At 38.5% G+C, this 20,033-nt stretch overlaps 3 protein-coding genes across 6 annotated transcripts in view; 2 read left to right on the top strand and 1 right to left on the bottom strand.

Moving 5' to 3' along the window:
• The first annotated feature begins 167 nt into the window (after positions 1-167).
• On the top strand, positions 168-5,227 carry LOC112047404 (eukaryotic translation initiation factor 4E). Its single transcript, XM_024084521.2, has 5 exons — positions 168-326; positions 645-823; positions 1,861-2,038; positions 2,570-2,657; positions 3,203-5,227. Exons 1-5 carry the CDS (start codon positions 231-233, stop codon positions 3,358-3,360), a joined length of 699 nt encoding a protein of 232 aa, XP_023940289.1. The 5' UTR covers positions 168-230; the 3' UTR covers positions 3,361-5,227.
• Positions 5,228-10,075: 4,848 nt separating this feature from the next.
• Positions 10,076-20,033, top strand: part of LOC112047388 (triadin) — an 18,335-nt gene continuing 8,377 nt past the window's right edge. The window contains exons 1-2 of the mRNA XM_024084502.2: positions 10,076-10,278; positions 18,276-19,927. Coding sequence (XP_023940270.2) covers positions 10,219-10,278; positions 18,276-19,927 — 1,712 coding nt within the window. The 5' untranslated portion in view covers positions 10,076-10,218. The remainder of the gene's footprint in view (positions 10,279-18,275; positions 19,928-20,033) is intronic.
• Positions 11,032-16,811, bottom strand: LOC128198218 (uncharacterized). 4 transcript variants are annotated; one of them, XM_052882401.1, is made up of 3 exons: positions 16,162-16,811; positions 15,838-16,064; positions 11,454-11,754 (listed from the first exon to the last, which is right to left on the bottom strand). In XM_052882401.1, exons 1-3 carry the CDS (start codon positions 16,182-16,184, stop codon positions 11,564-11,566), a joined length of 441 nt encoding a protein of 146 aa, XP_052738361.1. In that variant the 5' UTR covers positions 16,185-16,811; the 3' UTR covers positions 11,454-11,563. The 4 variants fall into 4 exon arrangements, 2 of the variants coding, with proteins under 2 accessions (XP_052738361.1, XP_052738360.1); XR_008250952.1 differs by lacking the exons at positions 15,838-16,064; positions 16,162-16,811 and adding an exon at positions 12,298-13,928 and having other exon boundaries at positions 11,032-11,754; XR_008250951.1 differs by lacking the exons at positions 15,838-16,064; positions 16,162-16,811 and adding an exon at positions 12,224-13,928.

Raw genomic sequence — 20,033 nt, 5'->3', positions numbered from 1 at the left:
GATGACAGATCATGAGATCATAGAATATTAATATCTATTCTATGATTACAGATTATAGCGAATGATAGTTCATGTGCTATTTGAAATAGTCATGAGATTTTGTCATTTTGATGCGTGAAGAGAGGATCTATTTCTATTTCCAATTTCCATGATGTTTCAATAGAGTAGAATTTAGAAAAGTAAAATGTTTATTTTCATAATTTAATTGATTTTTAAACTGTATAAATCACATGCCTGGCAACACTAATATTTCTGTCTCTTTAGTAAAAAAATTAGGAATTGTGGAATTTTGTGACATGGCTGGAAATAACGCTGAAGAAGTTGAGGTAAGTTTTACCACGTTAGAAGTATTAAAAATTAATATTCTACCCTCAAACAACAATATACATTACGGGTTACTGTAATATAGTCGATACTTTGCTGATGTGGCTCGCTCAACTTTCACTCATTCACTGTATTATTAGTGCATGTTTACCGGATAGGCCGTAATTAATTGATTTACGTGATTTACTGAACGTATTCAGTGTTCCGTAATCCGCACGGTTATACTAATAACTACATATCTTAGTAACTTTAATACAAAAGTTGAGAGAGTTCTAGGTTAGGTTGATTTTTAAGAAAAAAAAATGACTTGTGCATTCAAGGGATCAGCGGGCGCAGATACTAAGAACAACAGCAGTGGAGAAATTCCCCTAGATTTTACTATAAAGCATCCCCTGCAGAACACTTGGAGCCTATGGTTTTACGACAACGACAGAACCAAAACATGGGAGGAGAACCAAATTGAATTAACCACATTTGATTGTGTAGAAGATTTCTGGCGGTGAGTATCTCATAATCGGATTATCGATTGACTTTTAACTGGCTTTACAGCTTTGGGTTCTTTGTCCTGTCCTATATTTAATAGGATTTGATACCTTTATACTTGTGTATAGAAAGTTAAACAGTATGTTTGTTTGTACTACCAGTTAGATCTGTAAAATCTTTTTTACAATTAGTAAATTAAAGAATAAGTTTAATTTAATGATACAGATTTTTTAGCTAAAATTAAGAATTCCTTCCTTTAGTCCCTAGGAAACTCATAATATTAGCTTTGCTAATGTTCATAATGGGTAGTGACCAATTTTTGTGGAAGCAAGTTTGGAAAATTAAACTTGCAAGTATTTCCATTTCTATTATTAGGATATTTGTTGGGAGGCTTGGGCCGTGGCTAGTTACCACCCTACTGGCAAAGATGTATAGATAAAGCGATTTAGCATTCCGGTATGATGTTGTGTATAAACCGAAAGGAGTGAGGATTTTCATCATCCTCCTAACAAGTTAGACCTCTTCCATAATAGACTGCATCATCACTTAACCATCAGGTGAGATTGTAGTGAGGCTAACTTGTAAAAGAATTTAAAAAAAAATTCAACATCTGTCAGGTCTGCTAGAGCATATACAAAAGAACTTTATTAATGTTTTTTACTTTTGATTAATTAGTTTACCTTTGGTTAATTGGAGCCATGAGCGGTCAGTGGATATGACCTCTACCTCTGATTCCGGAGGGTGTAGTTTTGAATCTGGTTGGGGGCATGCACCTCCAACTTTTCAGTTGAGTTGATTTTAAGAAATTAAATCTCACGTGTTTCAAATGGTGAAGGATGAACATTATGAGGAAACCTGCATACCTGAGAATTTTATTAATTTGCTGCATGTGTGATTTCTGCCAATACACATTGGGCCAGTGTGGAGGACTATTTGGCCTAGCCCCTCTTATTCTGAGACTCAAGGCTAGCAGTGAGCCAAATGTAGGTTGATAATGAGGATGATGATTTGGATTACCTTTATCTAACTAAAGCCAACACTTGACTTTTCCAGGTTGTACCACCATATCAAGCAACCATCTGAGCTGCGCCAAGGTCACGACTATGCTGTATTCAAACAGGGCATTCGTCCCATGTGGGAGGACGACGCCAACAAGATGGGTGGCCGCTGGCTGATCAGTCTTGAGAAGAAACAACGTAACTCTGATCTTGATCGGTTTTGGTTAGATGTGGTAAGTATTATAAGTAACAAACCTGATGTTGTTTAAGGTATGATGGTGTGTATTCAGTTAATTTATCAATGTGCAAAACAATCCTCTGCTATTAAAACAAGTTCACATGCTACATGAGTAGTGTGACAACGGACCTATGCCTGTCCTATCAAAAACCTCCCCAAAGTTACAGTTCACCTAGTCTAATGACTGATCGCAGATTCCAAGGACAAAAAAAAAACTGAAACAACGGAACAGCCTGCATCTATGGTCTAAGATCAGATGACAAGGTTATTTTGTCTACACATTGCTTTCTGTTTCATCCCATCACAGCAAACAAATTGCGAGAGTCCCACGAGTGTAATACCAAAAGTACGAGCTAAATTGCTTGATGCTGCTGAGCTGCTGGACGGTGAATGGCTTTCTTGTCCAATACTGCCCTCATTTATAAATCTGTTTAATGAAATTAGTAGTTTGATTATAAAAATATGTAGTTAAACAACTGTCAAGAGGGAAATTTTTTTTTTTTTTACTTTTAAATTTCTTTTGCAGATTCTTCTCCTAATTGGTGAAAACTTTGATCATTCTGAAGAGATTTGTGGTGCTGTCGTAAATGTGAGAGGAAAGCTTGATAAGATTGGTCAGTATTTTTTACATTTATAGTGCATTTGTGATCAAATAATACTAAAAATAAAATAAAAATATCTTTCATTCATCAATTAAAAAGTGAATGCACTATCAGCAACCAAAAAATGTTCTCACTGTCAATGTTCTCAATGAGTGCCAAACACAACTTCTTGGCACTCAATTCAAGTAGTCACATTAGCAAATTCAACCTTAAGCTCAATTCTTAAGGTTGAATTTGCTCTGAATTTGGGATTTTATTAAATATTGGATTATATTTATAGGTCTTTACCAATAATTCTAAAACTGTCAAAGCAAAATTGGCCTGTTTTTAAGTGAAATTTTCTACATGATTGTGCGCCTTTTATTATAAGAGGTCAATGCTTTCATTGCAAAAATGGTGCATTAAGTAATAAGATTAACTAATAACTAATAACTTTTCCTACCAACTTCATCCTTGCAACTAGTTCTTTAAACTAAGTCTGTTCAAAATGCTGTAATCTGCTTGAATTTGTCTGTTCCACCTAGTATATAGATTGTAATTTTTTTTTTAATTTTCAGGTGTATGGACTGCTGACACATCAAAACAGCAAGCAAACTTGGAAATCGGCAGGAAACTTAAAGAATCGCTCGGGATCCATGGCAAAATTGGCTTCCAACTCCATAGAGACACCATGGTCAAACACAGCTCAGCTACCAAGAATCTTTACACTGTTTAGTCACTAAATTATTTGTATCAAATGCATTGACGGTTGTTGTAGCTTTCAAATGGTCTATTTATCACATCACTGCATAGAAGAATGCTTATATTTTATTATTTATATCACTAGCCTGCATAAACCTGTGTTACGTAAGCCGTCTTTCGCATAAGAGTTTTTTTAACGGACATTAAAAAAACATTTAAAGACAGCAAATGCATTCTCAAGTATATGTTTTCACGACAGCTTTTATAAACAGGACGTTTTTTATCGAGCAGTGTTTCATTTTCAATATTGAACATCATTAACTTCATACTATATTTGAACATTTTTTTAACTTCTATTAAAAAACTCTCATGTGAATGAGGGCCTAAATTTACTTATTTTAACCTCAGCTATCTGGTAGTGACAGTCCTGTCAAAATCAGTCCAGCCATTAGAGATTAGCGGGAACATTATATTTTGGGTCATCATTCATCATCATCATCATCATTATGTTGGGTCAGCTAAGGTGGTGACACATTTTCAGGTTTTTTTTTTACACCATGTTTATTATTTTAGATGTTTTATTGCAACTTAAAAGTCATCAATAAGTAATCAATAAAGAAAAATAAAATTTGGCTTTGCAAGATTTTTACTATAATTTTACTCTATATAAACCGTCATTGCATATTATAGAATAAAATTTTTAATTTAACAGAAGATTTTAGTATTTACGTTGTCATCTTGTGAGAGGGTAGATTGTTTTTTTACTCTCATTACATATTTGCGATGAAAATGAAAGGCTGATGTTTGTACTGAGCTGTGCTTAAGTATGTCTGATGAGATCGCATTAGTTATAAGTATGTGTTTACTCAAAATTTATACCTTTTAACCATCAATCTTCTATTATAAAGTGGATGCACAATCAGCGACCAAAAAAGTCCCCACTCAATGAATGAAAACACATGTTCTTGGCACTTGATTCAAGTAGTAGTATTAGCAAATTCAACATTATAGTCAATTCTTAAGGTTTAATTTGCTCTGAATTTGGGATTTCATTGAATATTGGACTATATTTGAAGACCTTTAGGTATAATTTTCTTTACCTATAATTCTAAAGCTGCCAAAGCTAATTGGCTAGATTTTAAGTGACATTTTTTACATGATTGTGTGTCCTTTTATTATAAGAGGTCAATGCTTTTAACACATTGTAGCAATAGGGGGGAAACTAGTGCTATATTACTACTTGGTTACTAGTAAGAGTCTCTAGGTTTCATGACAATCTTTTTGATTTATGTCGCTAACCAGTGGCGTAAGCGTATCATGGGGCCAGTGGCGTATTCATTGGATGAGGCCGCAACATCATTTTGTGTTTTTTTTATCATTATGCTGATGGGCTTGGGGCCCATTATAAAGTTGTGGACTCGTGGCATGCCAGCCATGTCATCCTATAATAACGGCAATGTTACATCAAGTAGGGGAGCCCGGGATGCTAAATTTGCAGTTACTAAAGCTTTATGGGGACTGATTGCATTTGGTAGCTAAAATAAAGAAGGATACTTGGTGGAGGTACTAAACAATGTGTAAGGTATAGTCCCTTATGTTAATCTGCCGCGCTCGAGTAACTGCAAAAATCCCCTCTTCGGCTCCCCTACTAATACTAACTAAGCTAGTTTATGGTTCAATACAAACATAACACTTTTTCTTTAGTTTCTTAATGAACTCTACTTGCTACACTGTACTGTATTACACTAAAGTTTTATTTTTAATCGATGCACTTTATTTATGTAATCTTACAGCGCTACCCTAACATGCGAAATTCATGCATAACGTTATAATTATTGATGTTTGTCTGTTTATAAACGAAAATATTTTGGTATTTCGTAATAAAAGTTATTAAAAGGTAATGGCTTTTTTTGGTTTTCCACACGAACTTCATACAAATGTTTGTTTAAACAAATTGATTCTATAGCTTGGCAAGTTTGTTGATGACACTCTCGTGATATGCGGGCGACGGGGGAAAAGGACGGGGTGTGAGGTCGTGCGCACGGGGCAGGGGTAGTACCGCGCGGGTATGAAGTCGTGCGCGCGGGGCATCGCTAACTCCCGCGCGGGCCATCGGGATGTTACGAACGAATTTGCCAAGCTATAAGTTTGTTACGTTCGTTTAAAAAGAACTGTTGAAAATATAATAAATGTTAGTGTTGTTACTCGACTTTGACTATTTAGACTTGGTCGAAGTAATTCGCAAATTTTCAGCGTTCAGAGACGTCATGTTATTCACCGGTTGATGTTCTGTAACCCTGAACTCTACCACCTATAATAAAGCTGAACTCTACGTGGAATGTTAATCTAGTATCAACGGTGTGTGTTGGGCCACGCGTAGTGTAGGGTTCCGTAGATTAAAATAGCACTTTAAACCCTTATAATGCACAAAAATACCGATAGCGAAACCCCTAAACTATGGTACATAGCGAAAAAAATCGTCATCACTTTAAATATTTAGAAATCCCAATGTTTTATATTGGAAATGCCAACACCATGCCAAAGATGGAATATTTTTTACAGGTAATTGTTGAATATTAGTCTATTAAGATATCAATAGGCTAGTTAACCCTCTTTTTTTTAAATGTTATTAAATACTTAGTTCATTTTAACGATAATAAAAAAAAATCAATGTAGTAGAACGCTACTATGGATTGGCAACTTCGTTTCGTAACACACCGGATGTTGCACGCGGACCGGGGGGCGTGTAGCGATGAATGAAATACCCACGACTGATCCACGTCACTTATCTGCACGCACGATTTCACACTCGCGCAGTTTTTTACCCTGTCGCCTGCGTATAATGGGAGTGTTAAAAACAAACTTGCTTATTATAAATTGAATTTTTTCAATATGAGCTTTTGGCTCATATTGTCAAAAACAATATGACGTCTGTCGTTTATGACGTCGTCGTCGTATGTCGTTTCTATATTTCAACTGTTTCATGACGTCACTTTAACAAATCTCTTACAAACGGAGCGTTTGACAAAAATATTTTAATCAATTTTGACTTTTATTACCTACATAGCAAATACTTCAAGTATGTTAGTGACGTCACAAAAAGGAACGACTTTGTCAATATATTTTGGACCCTTATTTTATTTTTTATTTTATTATTATTATAATTCCTTATAGTACACGAAATTAATATTGCTTATATTAAATTTGATATGGGTCATCTACAAAAAAAATACAAATTATGAAAACAGTTTGTAAATGCCGCTGGCGTACACGCGTAACATTTGTTTTTTTTTTATGGGTTTCACCGGCCATAATGCGCTGCTTGTAAAGACTCAGTCTGTATCATTATTTATTCTGTGCTTAATGTAACACTGAAGCAGCTAAGCGGGAATGCCTCCATCATCAACATCAACATCCTACTCTGTGGCGGGGACTACCGAAAACTTAGTAAACGCAAATGCATGTATGCGAACTGCTTTGACACCTAATGTATCTAAAGGCGAACTGCATGTCGTGAGTCATGACACGTCATGATTAATATCTATGAGTCGAGAACTCGAGAGTCGAGTCATTGAAGAATCGTTACGTAGTGATGTCGAACCTCAGTAAGTATCGATATACATATTAATTATCACCATAATTTTCAAAAATATTCGGCTTTATTGCGTTTATTTTACATAAATTTTACTCTCACGCACGGTACAAAATAAATTATAAATAAATTAATAATTTATACTTGAGATTCAACTGGAATCAATTCCAGTTGAATCTCAAGTGTCATAAAAATTTCTAAAAATACATAACTAACGGACACCCGCTACTTCGTCCGCGTGTAATTCAGTTTTTCACAAATTACACGGGAACCATGGATTTTTCCGGGATGAAAAGTAGCCTATGTGTTAATCCAAATAGACCTGTGTAATTCGATCGTTTCGTAAAACCCGTGTCGATCGCGACCCATACTCATGGAGATCGGGTCTCAATGATTCGATCATTTCGATCGTCCGGGTCACGGGTTGTTTGGGTTTTGTGTATCGTTGCGACGCGGCTTGAAGTAGGTAGGTATTTGAACTGAACACCCGTAAGACCCGAACCGGAACCCGATCCTTTGATTGACCGACGGATTCAAAACAAAGTTATGCCTACTATCAGTTAAATAAATATTGTGGTTTGTAATTGTATCGCTTTTGCGTGGTGATACAATAATATTAAGTCATCGTCTATATTTACATTCGAAAAATGGGAAATTTTATTTTATGTTTTTATGAATATAGAAAAAAAAATGTAAATAATTAAAGTTATTATATATTATATAGATAAAACTATCGCTAAAAGTAATACATACCTACATATATATTTTAGACTTTATTCCTTACGAATTTACCACTCAAGTCATCATCATTATCAACTACAGAATAGAGATATCTTTACAAGCCCCGAGATGAAGCCGATGAAATCATAAATACAGAGTAATACATATCTTCCTTTACATACGAATAAAAGAGACAACTACAGATTGTACTTGCGAATGATGATTCGACATTATAAGCAATTGAGCCAAATAATTATTTATAACACTAATACAATCAAAATAAAGTTCAATTTAGTGTGGTCGGGTCGAGAGATCGAGTTTATTATATGGATCACCAAACGGGTCTCACAAAATCGGGTGTTTTAGTCGTCCGCGACCCGATTATACACGAGAACTACAGTTTTGAGAGTTATTGTATTAAAAATAAAGTTCAATTTAGCGTGGTCGGGTCGAGTGATCGAGTTTTTATATGAATCACAAGATCGGGTGTTTTAGACGTCCGCGACCCGATTATTCACGAGAACTACAGATTTGAGAGTTATTGTTTTAAAAATAAAGTTCAATTTAGCGTGGTCGGGTCGAGTGATCGAGTTTTTATATGAATCACAAGATCGGGTGTTTTAGACGTCCGCGACCCGATTATTCACGAGATCTACAGATTTGAGAGTTATTGTAATGAAAATAAAGTTCAATTTAGTATGGTAAACAAAAACCTTTCGATCTTTTAATCGAGTCTGCGCCCGGGCGGGTCACCAAACGGGTCACATAAGATCGGGTGTTTTTAACGTCCGCGACCCAATTACTCACGCACAAGTAGTGATCGGGTGTCGGAGATTTGATCATTCGCGATCGACACAGGTCTAAATCCAAAGTGAAATCTATCTTCATTCCAAACTTCAGCCAAATCGCTTCAGTAGCCGCAGCGTAAAGGAGGAACAAACATACACACACTTACACACAAATTTTCGCCTTAATAATATTAGTGTGATACCCGTGCGAAGCCGGAGCGGGCCGCTAGTTATACATATAAGCCTTCCTCTTCAAACACTCTATTTATTACAAAAAAAAAGTAGTTTTTTAAGATTTAAGCATACGTAGGGATGTAGGGGTATAGGGATATAGGAAAGGTCATAAACTATGTAGTCATTCTACAAATACAGGATGTCTCGTAATTAATGGATAAAACGAAAATAGGAGATACACCATTTGATTATCTAAAACCAATTTGAATAGTTTTACAAAAATCCCAAGGACAAACGACCAAGTTATATATTTTTTTCGGATTTTCAATTTTTTTCTATCTTGAATCAGTTTTTGTAATGCTGTAGCTGCTGTAAATAAGATTTTAAAGATCTATTTTTTGTTGAACATTACGAATTATATTATCAATGTACCAAAATACTATTTTTATAAATAATATTTTATTTGTTTTGTAGAAGAAGCTTTGAGTGCAATAATTATTAAGATGACCCGAATAAAAAAATAGTCCTGTAAAAAATTTATGGAACTGAAGTGTATTATCATTTTAAAAACGTATGCACTTATTGATGTCTGTAAATTGGTATGAAACTTGTGTCTAATCTTTGTAGTTACAAAGTTGCTGGTAAAAATGTACGGGAGGTGCTGAATTCTCAATACAAAAAAAAAATTGAAGTCGTAGGCCTGGCCCTATAGTGGGCCGTTAAAGGAGGCTGATGATGACTGAGGCAATCTCCCCTTCCTCATTACGATAAGAAGGAAATTTTAATTTTTAACACTTTTTAAAGTGACATTAATTTTGATTTGTAGGTACTTATTACATCGTTAGAGGTCGATTTGGCCAGTCTAGGCCCCTAAATACTAGCCACCCCTCAGCAGCCATCATACTATATACTAGCCAATGCCCGCGATGATAAAACTTCGCAATTATTGCATTATTTTAGAACATAATTGAATACCATAAAAAGATTACAGTGCGTAAAAGATTACCTTGACGGATAGCTTTTTTTTAGAACTTTTTAAAGGGAAATTTCTGAAATATAGAAAGGTACATTTATATTTGTCACGAATTGGCCATGATTTTACATGCTTTTAAATGTAGCCACTGTTCCTTTCTCAGACGAATTTCTATGGTTTTATTTAATCTCCATACGTTTGGCACAGCAGAAATATACTTTCAATAGGAATTTAAATGATTTATAAATTAAAACTCTTGTGTTACAACTAAGATAAGTGTTAATTATATCAAGCAAAATTGTATTTACTAACATTGTTAAACTATACTCATACTTACTATTTATATATCAGAAAGGGATGAAAGAAAAACTAAATAATTATGGTTTACGATTTGCTATATCGATATAATATATTCACATGCCTATTGAAAATTTATCAGGAACAACGATTGTCGATACATTAGACATTGACATAACATTTGTCGACTGAAGAGTGAAGACGTTGTCACTTTGACAGTAAACAACAATCGATTGCGAAGAGTAGACGTTGGTTTGGTGCTGGAAAAAATTGTTGTTTCGTAAAACTGCTTTGTGAAATTGCTTTTACTCAAGAAAGTTTCTTGTGGATTTGCAATACTACTTCGAAATGGGTCGTGGTAGTAAGATTAAACATATTGAAAAGAACGGATATTCTGAATTTAAACAGGTAAGTGAATAATAATTATATTTAAAAAACCGTATTGACTACCTATACTTAGGTACTTAATAATTTATCACCGTTGAATCACCTAATAACATTTCTATGCCATAAGTAATTGAAAGCAATATTTACATAGAAAGTTACCTAGTGTGTTTAGAAATAATTTTTAATTTTTATAGTTATGGACTAGTTGGCAATAGGTATCACTAGTTTTTCACTGTTTAAACTTTGTGTAGGTATTACTTTAGCCGTATGTGTGTATATGTTTTTACCTAATTAATTGATGGAGTTTTTAATATTTTCGATCTTTAACTTCAGTCAGATAAAATCATGAGACTTTGTTATTGAAAGACCGAATGAATGCAATGCAGCAATAAAATATTGCTCAATAAAATAATATAATGTGTAATTACTTATGAGTACGTAGATTACTAATAAAAGAACGTCTACGCTGGCCAAGAAATCACAATACATAATACGCGCGATGCGTGATCGTGAATTGCTTTATATCTGGCTTCAATTATAATGCTGCGTGAAAATATTCGAGTATATACGTACTTAAATTGTTATGAAATATATACCTACCGATTAACTGCAAAAACATAACCCTTATTTGCAGAAAAAAAGAAAACTACTTATTTGGTATAAACATTTTTTTGTGTCTATCTGAATATTTATTTCTACCATTTGTTTTTGTATCTGACCTTTAAAGGAAACTTGCTAGGCTTATCTGGCAAATTTCCTTTGCTTAAGAAAAATGGTTTTATTTATTGAAGTATCCAGAAAATACATATAACTAAGTTTGATAGGCTCAAAAATCAAAATCAAAAATTCATTTATTTCAAGTAGGCTCAGTATACAAGCACTTTTGATATGTCAGTTAACTATTTGTAAAGATTCTACCACCGGTTCCGAAGGCAGATTCTGCTGAGAACAAACCGGCAAGAAACTCAACAGTTGCTCTTTTTAAAAAAAAAATCATACAATAATATTATAATTATAATTTATGACAACATTACAATTTCTTATAGTTTTACTTCCTGTGTGAAGGTGGAAGCTGATCCAACGGCCTCCAAGCAACTTTGTCATTAAGGAACTCATTGATGGTGTAGTAACCTCGACTAAGTAAATGTTTTTTAACACATTGCTTAAAGTTATGCGTTGGCAGGTCCATCACAGTCTTGGGGATCTTCTTCTTCTTCTTCTTCTTCTTTATTCTGGGCCGTTTCCGCACTTAGCCATTTGATTGGCCGTTGTGCGTGGGTCCCTCCGGTGTAGGTTCCCGCTGGATTTATTCCATCCAGCCGAGCTCGCTCCAGAAGCTTAGCAGGCCGCCCAGGTCGCCGATAGCCTCATGGAGTGTCGCTGAGGAGCCAATGTAGGTTGCTCGTTGTTCCGTTACGCCTCTGCAACTGAGCATAACGTGTAGCGGTGTCTCGTCCTCCTCCATGCAGGCTCTGCACAGAGGACTGTCTGTCATACCTAGAATTGAAAGGTGTTTGTTTAGTGGGCAATGACCAGTTATGAGGCCAACTACTGTTCTCAACTTATCTCGTGGAAGGTTTATAAGTTTCTTTGTTAACCTTGGGTCGGGGCTTGGAAGTGCCTCCTTTGTATGTCTACATGTGGTTATACTGCCCCATAGTTCAGCGTGGGTTCTGATGGTTTGTTTGTGCAACCATGTTTTGTATTCACTGAATGGTATGGGTACTATTGGTTCGGGTCCTACTACCTTCAGTGTCGTGGCGCGACGCGCCAGTTCGTCAGCCGCTTCATTACCTAAAATTCCGCTGTGTCCCTTTATCCATCTTAGGATGACTGTGTTATTTGTTGCAAGTTTTGTTAGGGCCTTGTGACAGTCCAGCAGTAGTTTTGACGTGGTCGAATGTTTTGCCAGTGCTTTTAGTACTGCCTGACTATCGCTAAGTATATTAATGTTAAAATTTGTTACCTGTCTGTTGGTCACGGCAACAGCCGCAGTTGTGATGCCGACGCATTCTGCCTGGAAGACTGAGTTGTGCTTACCAAGCGCTTGTGCAATCCGTATATTGAGGTCTTGGCAGTAGACTCCTGCTCCAGTACCTGTGTCTGTCTTTGACCCATCCGTGTACACATCTAGGGTGTCAGGGTTTGTGTAGCAGTTACTAGCTTCTTCTGTATTGATTTTGTATGTTTTGTCCATCACGAATTGTTTTTGTGTTTTATCACATATCCACTCCATACATGGGTTTATTTGTATTCCCTCTTTTAAGATGTTGGTGTGGGCTGTGTTTGTGTGTTTCCACAGTCCGCATGTTTTTAGTCTGAGAGCTGTAAGCGTTGCTTCCTCTTTTATATGGAGATGTAATGGAGGAATTCCTAGTATTACCTCCATTGCAGCTGTCGGTGTTGTGCACATACTGCCCGTTATGGATAGCAGTGCTTGTCTTTGGAATTTTTGAAGTTCCTGTTGAGTTGTCGTTTGGATCACTTTTGGCCACCAGACTATAGATGCATATGTCATTGAGCTTCTTACAACTGTAAGGTATAGCCACTTCATTATGTGCGGTTTTAGTCCCCATCTTCTTCTTCTTCTTCTTCTTTTCTTCCTGGGCCTTATCCGCACTTGGCCACTAAGGTTTGGCCGTTGTACGTAGGTCCCTTCGGTGCTGGTCCCCGCCGGAGTCACTCCAGCCAACCGAGCTCGCTCCAGAAGCTTAGCAGGCCGCCCAGGTCGCCGAACGCCTCATGGAGTGTTGCTGGGGATCCAATGTGTGCTGCGCGTTGTTCAGATACACCTCTGCATCTAAGCATAACATGTATCGGGGTTTCCTCTTCCTCCATGCATGCTCTGCAAAGAGGGCTGTCGGTTATACCTAGAACCGAAAGGTGTTTGTTTAGTGAACAGTGTCCTGTCATTAGTTCAGTAACAGTTTTAAGTTTGCTACGGTTTAGTTTAAGTAGTTTTGTGGTCAAACGTGAGTCGAGTCTTGGAAGAACCTGTTTTGTGTGTTTGCATTCATTAGTGTCTGCCCATGACTGATCGTGTGACATTCGTGTCTCCTTGCGGAGCCATGTTTTGTACTCACTGTAGGGTATTGGTACCATTGGAAGTGGACCAGCAACCTTCAGTGTTGTGCCTTTGCGTGCCAGTTCGTCTGCCCTGTCATTACCTGTGTTGCCGTTGTGACCCTTCACCCATTTTAGTGTAACGTTGTTTGTTTTTGTTAAGTTGGTTAGTGCTAAATGACAGTCTGAGATAAGTTTTGAAGAGGTCGTGTGCTTTTTTAGAGCTTTTAGTACTGCCTGACTGTCACTGCAAATGTTAATGTTAAAGTTTGTTACCTTTCTTGCGTTCATTGCTATGGCCGCAATTGTGATTCCAACGCACTCCGCCTGGAAAACGGAGTTGTTCTTACCCAATGCTTGTGTGATGTTTATGTTGAATTCTGGGCAGTAGACTCCAGTACCTGTTCCTAAATTTGTTTTTGATCCATCTGTGTACACTTCTACTGTGTTCACATTCGGTCTTGTTTCCGCGTCATCTATGATGATTTTGTATTTCTTGTCCATCAGGTGTTGTTTTCCCGTTTTGTCGCATAACCACTCTAATTGTGGATGGTTTGCCTTTTCTTTCGTTAATAGGCTTGCGTGGCCTGTGTTTGTGTCTTTCCATTGCCCACTAGATTAGTCCCCATGTTTTGCCTATCATGCGTTTGCACTGACATAGGATGGTTGTAGATTTCTGAATTTTCGTTTCAATATGTTTTTTCCAGTTCAACTGTTGATCTAGTGTTACCCCTAAGTATTTTACCTCTGTGGTTAGCTTTAGGGTTACTTTGAATAAAGTCGGTGTTTTTGGAAAGTTTGGTTTTCTTTTATGTGTGAACAGAATAAGTTCTGTTTTTCTGGGGTTAACAGATAGTTCGTTAAGTGTACACCATTTTTCTATCTGTTTGAGTGCATCTTGCATTATTCCACTTAGGGTGTTTTCATGTTTTCCTCCTATAAGTATTGTTAGGTCGTCAGCGTACCCTATTGTGAGGAAGCCATTGTTGTTCAGTTTACTGATTAGTTCATTTACCACCAGGTTCCATAGGAGTGGGGATAGTACTCCTCCTTGAGGGCATCCTCTGGCAGCAATGGCTTGAGTTTTACCATTTATGTTTATTTGTATCGCCCTGAGTGATAAAAGGGAATTTATCCATTTTCTTATTGTTAGAGGTACATTATGCCGTTCAAGGGACTTTTCTATACTGTTGAACGTGGTTTTGTCGAAAGCACCTTCTATGTCTATGAAGGCTCCTAGTGTTGATAATTTATTTTCCATGTTGTGTTCTATTTTGTTTACCACTGAGTGTAGGGCTGTTTCTGTGGATTTGCTGGTACTGTAAGCATGTTGGTTCGGGTGTAGGGGGGTGTTACTCAGTACCCCATCCCGTAAAAATCTGTCTACTAACCTTTCCAGGGTTTTTAGCAAGAAGGATGTTAGGCTGATTGGTCTGAAAGCTTTCGGATCAGTGTAATCTGATTTACCTGGTTTTGGTAGGAGGATTACTTTCACATCTCTCCATAGTTTTGGTATATATCTGTAAGCTATGCAGGCTCTGTATATTTCTGCTAGCCATGGTGTTAGCCATTCCAAACCCCATTGTAAAAGGGCCGGAAAGATGTCATCCGTGCCTGGTGATTTGAAGGGGTGGAACGTGTTTATTGCCCACTGTATTCTGTTATGTGTGACTATCTTGTTGGCGAGTTCCCTGTCTGATTCTACTGGGTTGTAGGTTTCATTTATGTTTGTCCAGTCTGCAGAGTCTAGTATTTTGCATCCTGGGAAGTGTGTTTCTAGAAGAGTCTCACTTACTTCTTTGTCGTTTTTTGTGTAACTACCATCGGCTTTCTTTAGGGAGCCTAGTATGAGGGCGTTGTCTTTTGCAAGGATTTTCCTTACTCTGTTAGCTTTCTCACATGATTCTATGTTTGAGCAGAACCGGCGCCACATTTTTGTGTCCTTCTGCCTTATTGTTTTGTTGTAACTGTACTGGTGATCTTTGAAAGTATCCCAGTCTTCATCCTTCCTGGTGTTCTTAGCTTTGTTAAACAGTCGTCTAAGATTATGTCGCTTCCTTTCAAGGTCGGGGCTCCACCATGCATGCATTGGTTTCTGTTTTGTTGTGCAGGTCTTTATGGGACAGGCTTTTATGTAGCATGACGTGATGACATTAGTTATGCTTGTCACGTTGTTGTCTATTTGATTTGTTGTCTCGATTGTAGTGTTATGGAGTTCGCTCTCATTCCCATAGTTGCTATGGAGTAGTGTTTTATATAGTTTCCTGTTTGTTTTCCTAGGATTTCTCCGTGGTGTGTCCTGTGCCGTGGTCAAGTTCAATTCGAAATGGATGCGTTGATGATCACATAAGGTGAGATCATCAGACACATGCCAGTTTCTTATTTGATCCATTACACCGTTAGACGCCAGAGTTATGTCTACTATTGTTTGGGAACGGCTCGTGATAAACGTTGGTTTCGAGCCTTTATTTAAAACTACAAGATTAGTTGTTAATAGATATGTTACAAGTTGCTCACCTCTTTTGTTGTTTTCGTTGCATCCCCATAGGGTGTGATGTGCGTTGCTGTCTACTCCAATTATGAGGTCAGTGTTTTCGTCCTCACAGTATTTTATGAGGTCCGTCATCTCTTTTGGTGGTATATGTTCTTCTATGGGTAGATATAACGATGCCAAGACTAGTGGTCTTGTCCTAGCACCGGTTTGTTGTCCTATGCCACTTTGTATTCTTATTGTTGTTATGTCTCTGAAACAGAATTGTGTTAGCATTGTCGCTGTGATACAGCGAGGTATATAAATACAAGTTCTCGGTGGAGTTTGTTTACTGTCATAAAGAAACTTACCGTTGCAGTTGCCAAAACCACATATGCGGTTTCCTCTGACCCACGGCTCTTGGATCAGCACTATGGTTTGGGCCCCCTCCTCCAGTTGTTTGCGTAGAGTAGCCGTTGCAAGGATCTTATGCTGGAGGTTGGCCTGTACTATGTCTACATTACTGAAGATGGATATTGATGGAGTTTATGCGTCCCGGGGGACACATTTCTCCAGTAATGTATACAGCGGAGCTGAGTCCGCCATGTCGTCGTCGTCTGAATCAGTTGCGTCTGTGCCTGATGCCCTTTCCCATTTCAACCCCTCTAGAGTGGGTGTGATACTTGGTCCGGGGCGCGTCTCTTCCCATTGCATCCCACTTGTTGATGGTGTGATGCTTGGTTCGGGACGCGTTCCTTCCCAATTCATCCCACTTGTTGAGGGAGCGGTACTTGGTCCAGGGCACGTCGTATCGCTGTCATGTCCGTCCTGTACAGAGTCCGGTAGTTTTTCACAAACTGTCTGTGTGATTGTCTTCGCGGCTGCGTCTGTCTCAGTATTGTCCTGTTTTGTGGAGGTAGCTTGACTGGGCGGTATATCACTAAGTTCTTCGCCAACAAAGAACTTGAGATATATCGTCCCAGTGGAATAGGCTACCCTCCTGTCGTTGTCCAAAATGGTGTCGATCTTTTCCTGGGGTATTCCTAGTATTAGGAACACACCTGGAAGTCTCCCTGTCGACCTTTTGAAATTATGTAGGGTCCAGCTGCCGATATCATACTTCGGGTTCTGCCGTAGGAGGATCCTGTGAAGTTTGCCGATCTCTCCCCGGTAGTTGGGCACGTATAGTGCTCCTTTCACCCTCTTCGTGATTTCGCGCTGGTTTATTATTTTAATTTCGAAGCCCTCCCTTGGCGAATTCAGCCTTGGTAAGACCGCGTTCAACCATTGAAGGGCTTGGTCGTCTTCACACCACATTTTCAGGACGCCTTCACTGAGGAAGGCTTTTCCTGAGAAGGTGGGTGCATGGGTTAGAGGAACTCCAGGAATTGGATCTCTAAGGCAAGCCTCGAAAACCTCCTCCTGGATTTGCTCTTGCAGAGTCATCGCCTCTGTCTGCGTCATGTCAGCCCTAGGAACGAGGGTGATTGCGACACTCAGATGTTGTTGGGTCGCGCCTGCGTAACTCTCCCTCGTTCTGGTCTGTCCGATTGTCTTGGTTCTTTTTGTCTGGCCCCTTGGTGAAATGGAGTCATCTAGCCTGCCCCGTTTAAGACTGGGCTGGCTATTTGACGGGTTGGGGTTTCTGTCCTCGTCAGCCCCACCACCGCTCCGCCCTCTCCAGTGTTTATTGCACCGGGGTGCGACGGGGTGTTGCTGACGTTGGCCAGAGGTGTTTGCGCATGTAGCGTCCAATGTTGGTTTGGCAGGCTCCGCCGGAAGGTTTTCGCCGGAGATTTTCTGGACTACAGCAGTGCTGCGGCTTGTGCCTGGGCGTGGGACGACAGTCTCCGCGGGGATCTTGTTATAGTTCTCCTGTAACTCCTTTTCGTTTGTACAAATTAATATTTTGTCTTACATAGATTATGCTGTTATATATATATTGACAGGCTACTGTTAGTTTACCTATTTCTTTAAACTTTTGACGAAGGGACTCACATGATTTTAATTTATATATTGCACGAACTGCTCTTTTCTGAAGTACAAATATTGAATGTATATTAGCAGCCTTGCCCCACAACAAAATGCCGTAAGACATTACGCTGTGAAAGTACGCAAAATAAACAAGTCTGGCTGTGTCAGCATCAGTAAACTGTCTTTGTTTTTCTCACTGCAAATGCAGCTGAGCTGAGTTTACCTGACAGTTTTTCTATATGAGCACCCCACTGAAGTTTAGAATCCAAGGTCACTCCCAGGAAAACTGTGGAATTCTCTATTTCTAGTGTTTCACCATTGATCATTATAGACTTATCTAATTTTATAACATTTGGTAATGAAAACTCAATACATTTAGTTTTCTTTGCATTTAAAAGTGCTGATACTATGTTGGATGTATGTATGGATGTTGTTGTTCAAATAAGTACTTCCTAGTTTATCCATATGAATATTGTTTTGGTGTGATTTTGCATTTTTTTTTGTCCAATAGGTCCTTGTGCAAGTTGACGAAAAGGAAAAGCCCAACACTGTTGAAAAAGCTGAGATTTCTGAAAACTCCAAATCTTCCAATTCAAAAAAGACACCTGACTCGCCTAAAGTTTCCAGCATGCTCAAAACATCTGACACTTCCCAGAGATTTGAGCCTGCCGAAACATCTGAGACAAATAAAAAGTTTGAGATGCAAAATAAACCTGAGACGTCCAAATCGTTGATGAGTTCCAACATATCTGAGTCTGAAACGCCCAAAGAATTTGAGGCGTCTGAGGGGCTTGATCAAGCTGAGACAACATGGATAGAAATAACTAAGAAGCCTAAGAAATCCCAAAAGAACGAGATGAATAGAGGTCCCGAAAGGAACAAAGGGTTTCAGAGGAACGAAAATCAAAATAGGCATCAGACACCCAAAAAATTTGGAACACCCAACAAATCTGACAGGTCTCGCGTCGCAAATCGGAAATCTGAGACATCTAAGAATTATGATAGGAGGTCTGATAGATCCGAATCATTTCAAAGGCATGAGAAATACGAAACTCTTCAGCGGCCAGAGGCGCTTGAGACAGCGAAAACAACCCAGACGTTTGATTTGTTGAAAGAGCCTAATTGTTTGGAGACGGATAAGATGTCCGAAAAGTCCGAGATGCACAGGACATTTGAAAAGTCCGGGACGCTTAAGGATCCTGATAAGTCTGAGACATTTAAAAGCCCTGAGAGATCTGAGACAATTAATGAACCCAATAAATATGAAAAGCCTAAAGGCTCCGAGGTTTTCGAGATGCCTAAAGGGGTCGAGAAATCTGAAACGCTTAATAAGCCTGAGAGGTCCGTGAGACCGAAGATGCTTGAAAGGTCAGAGACACTTAATGTACCTGACATTTCTAAGACCGTAAAGGAGCTTGAGGTGCCCGAAAGCTTAGAGGCCTTTAAAGAGCCCGCGATGTCCAAAAAGCTTGAGAGGTCTGACACGCTTAAGGGATCCGAAAGTTCCAAGGCGCTTAAAGAACCTGCGATGTCGAAGAAGATTGAGGAGTCCGAAACGCTGAAGAAGCCGGAGAGGTCCGACACGCTTAACGGGCCCGAAAGTTCCGAGGCTCTTAAAGAAGTCACGATGTCGAAGAAGCTTGAGAGGTCCGATAATTTAGAGGAGTTTAAAGAACCCGCGATTTCCGCGGAACTTAAGAACTACGATAGCCCAGGACCACCGAACGAAGATAAGAAGACTGAGACGCCGAAAGAAAATGATAAGTTCCAGATTACAAAGAGACCCGAGAAGAGTGAAACGCACGGAAAGATCGAGAATTCCAACATAAATGAAAATTCTACAAGAACACAAGATTCGAAGCTCAACTCGGCCGAAAAACTAGAAAAATGTGAAAAGCTACCTGATCTATTAGTAAAGACTGAAACACCAAAGAAGATCGAAGATGTCGTTGAAAAATTTGAAAATGGGAAAAAGGATCTTGAAAATCTTGATATATGTGTAATCCGAGAGGCACCAGATGTTCTAAAGGCTGCTGTAGAGGAAATAAAGCATCCATTAGAACACACGTGGGGTATGTGGCTGTTTACTAACAACAATAAAAAAAACTGGGAGGACAATCAGGTGAAGTTGACGTCATTTGACACAGTCGAGGATTATTGGTGGTAAATATTTGTTTATTTTTTTACCTTAGTAGTAGGCAGCTGCGACTTACTTTTCGTGAAATACTTTTATTCGTACTTACAACTTTTTTCCTAACAGTTGATCATG

This window comes from Bicyclus anynana, chromosome 7 (assembly GCF_947172395.1).
Source record: "Bicyclus anynana chromosome 7, ilBicAnyn1.1, whole genome shotgun sequence".
NCBI lineage: Eukaryota > Metazoa > Arthropoda > Insecta > Lepidoptera > Nymphalidae > Bicyclus > Bicyclus anynana.
Note: the sequence above shows the minus strand (reverse complement) of the source record. Positions and strands in the feature narration are given on the sequence as shown.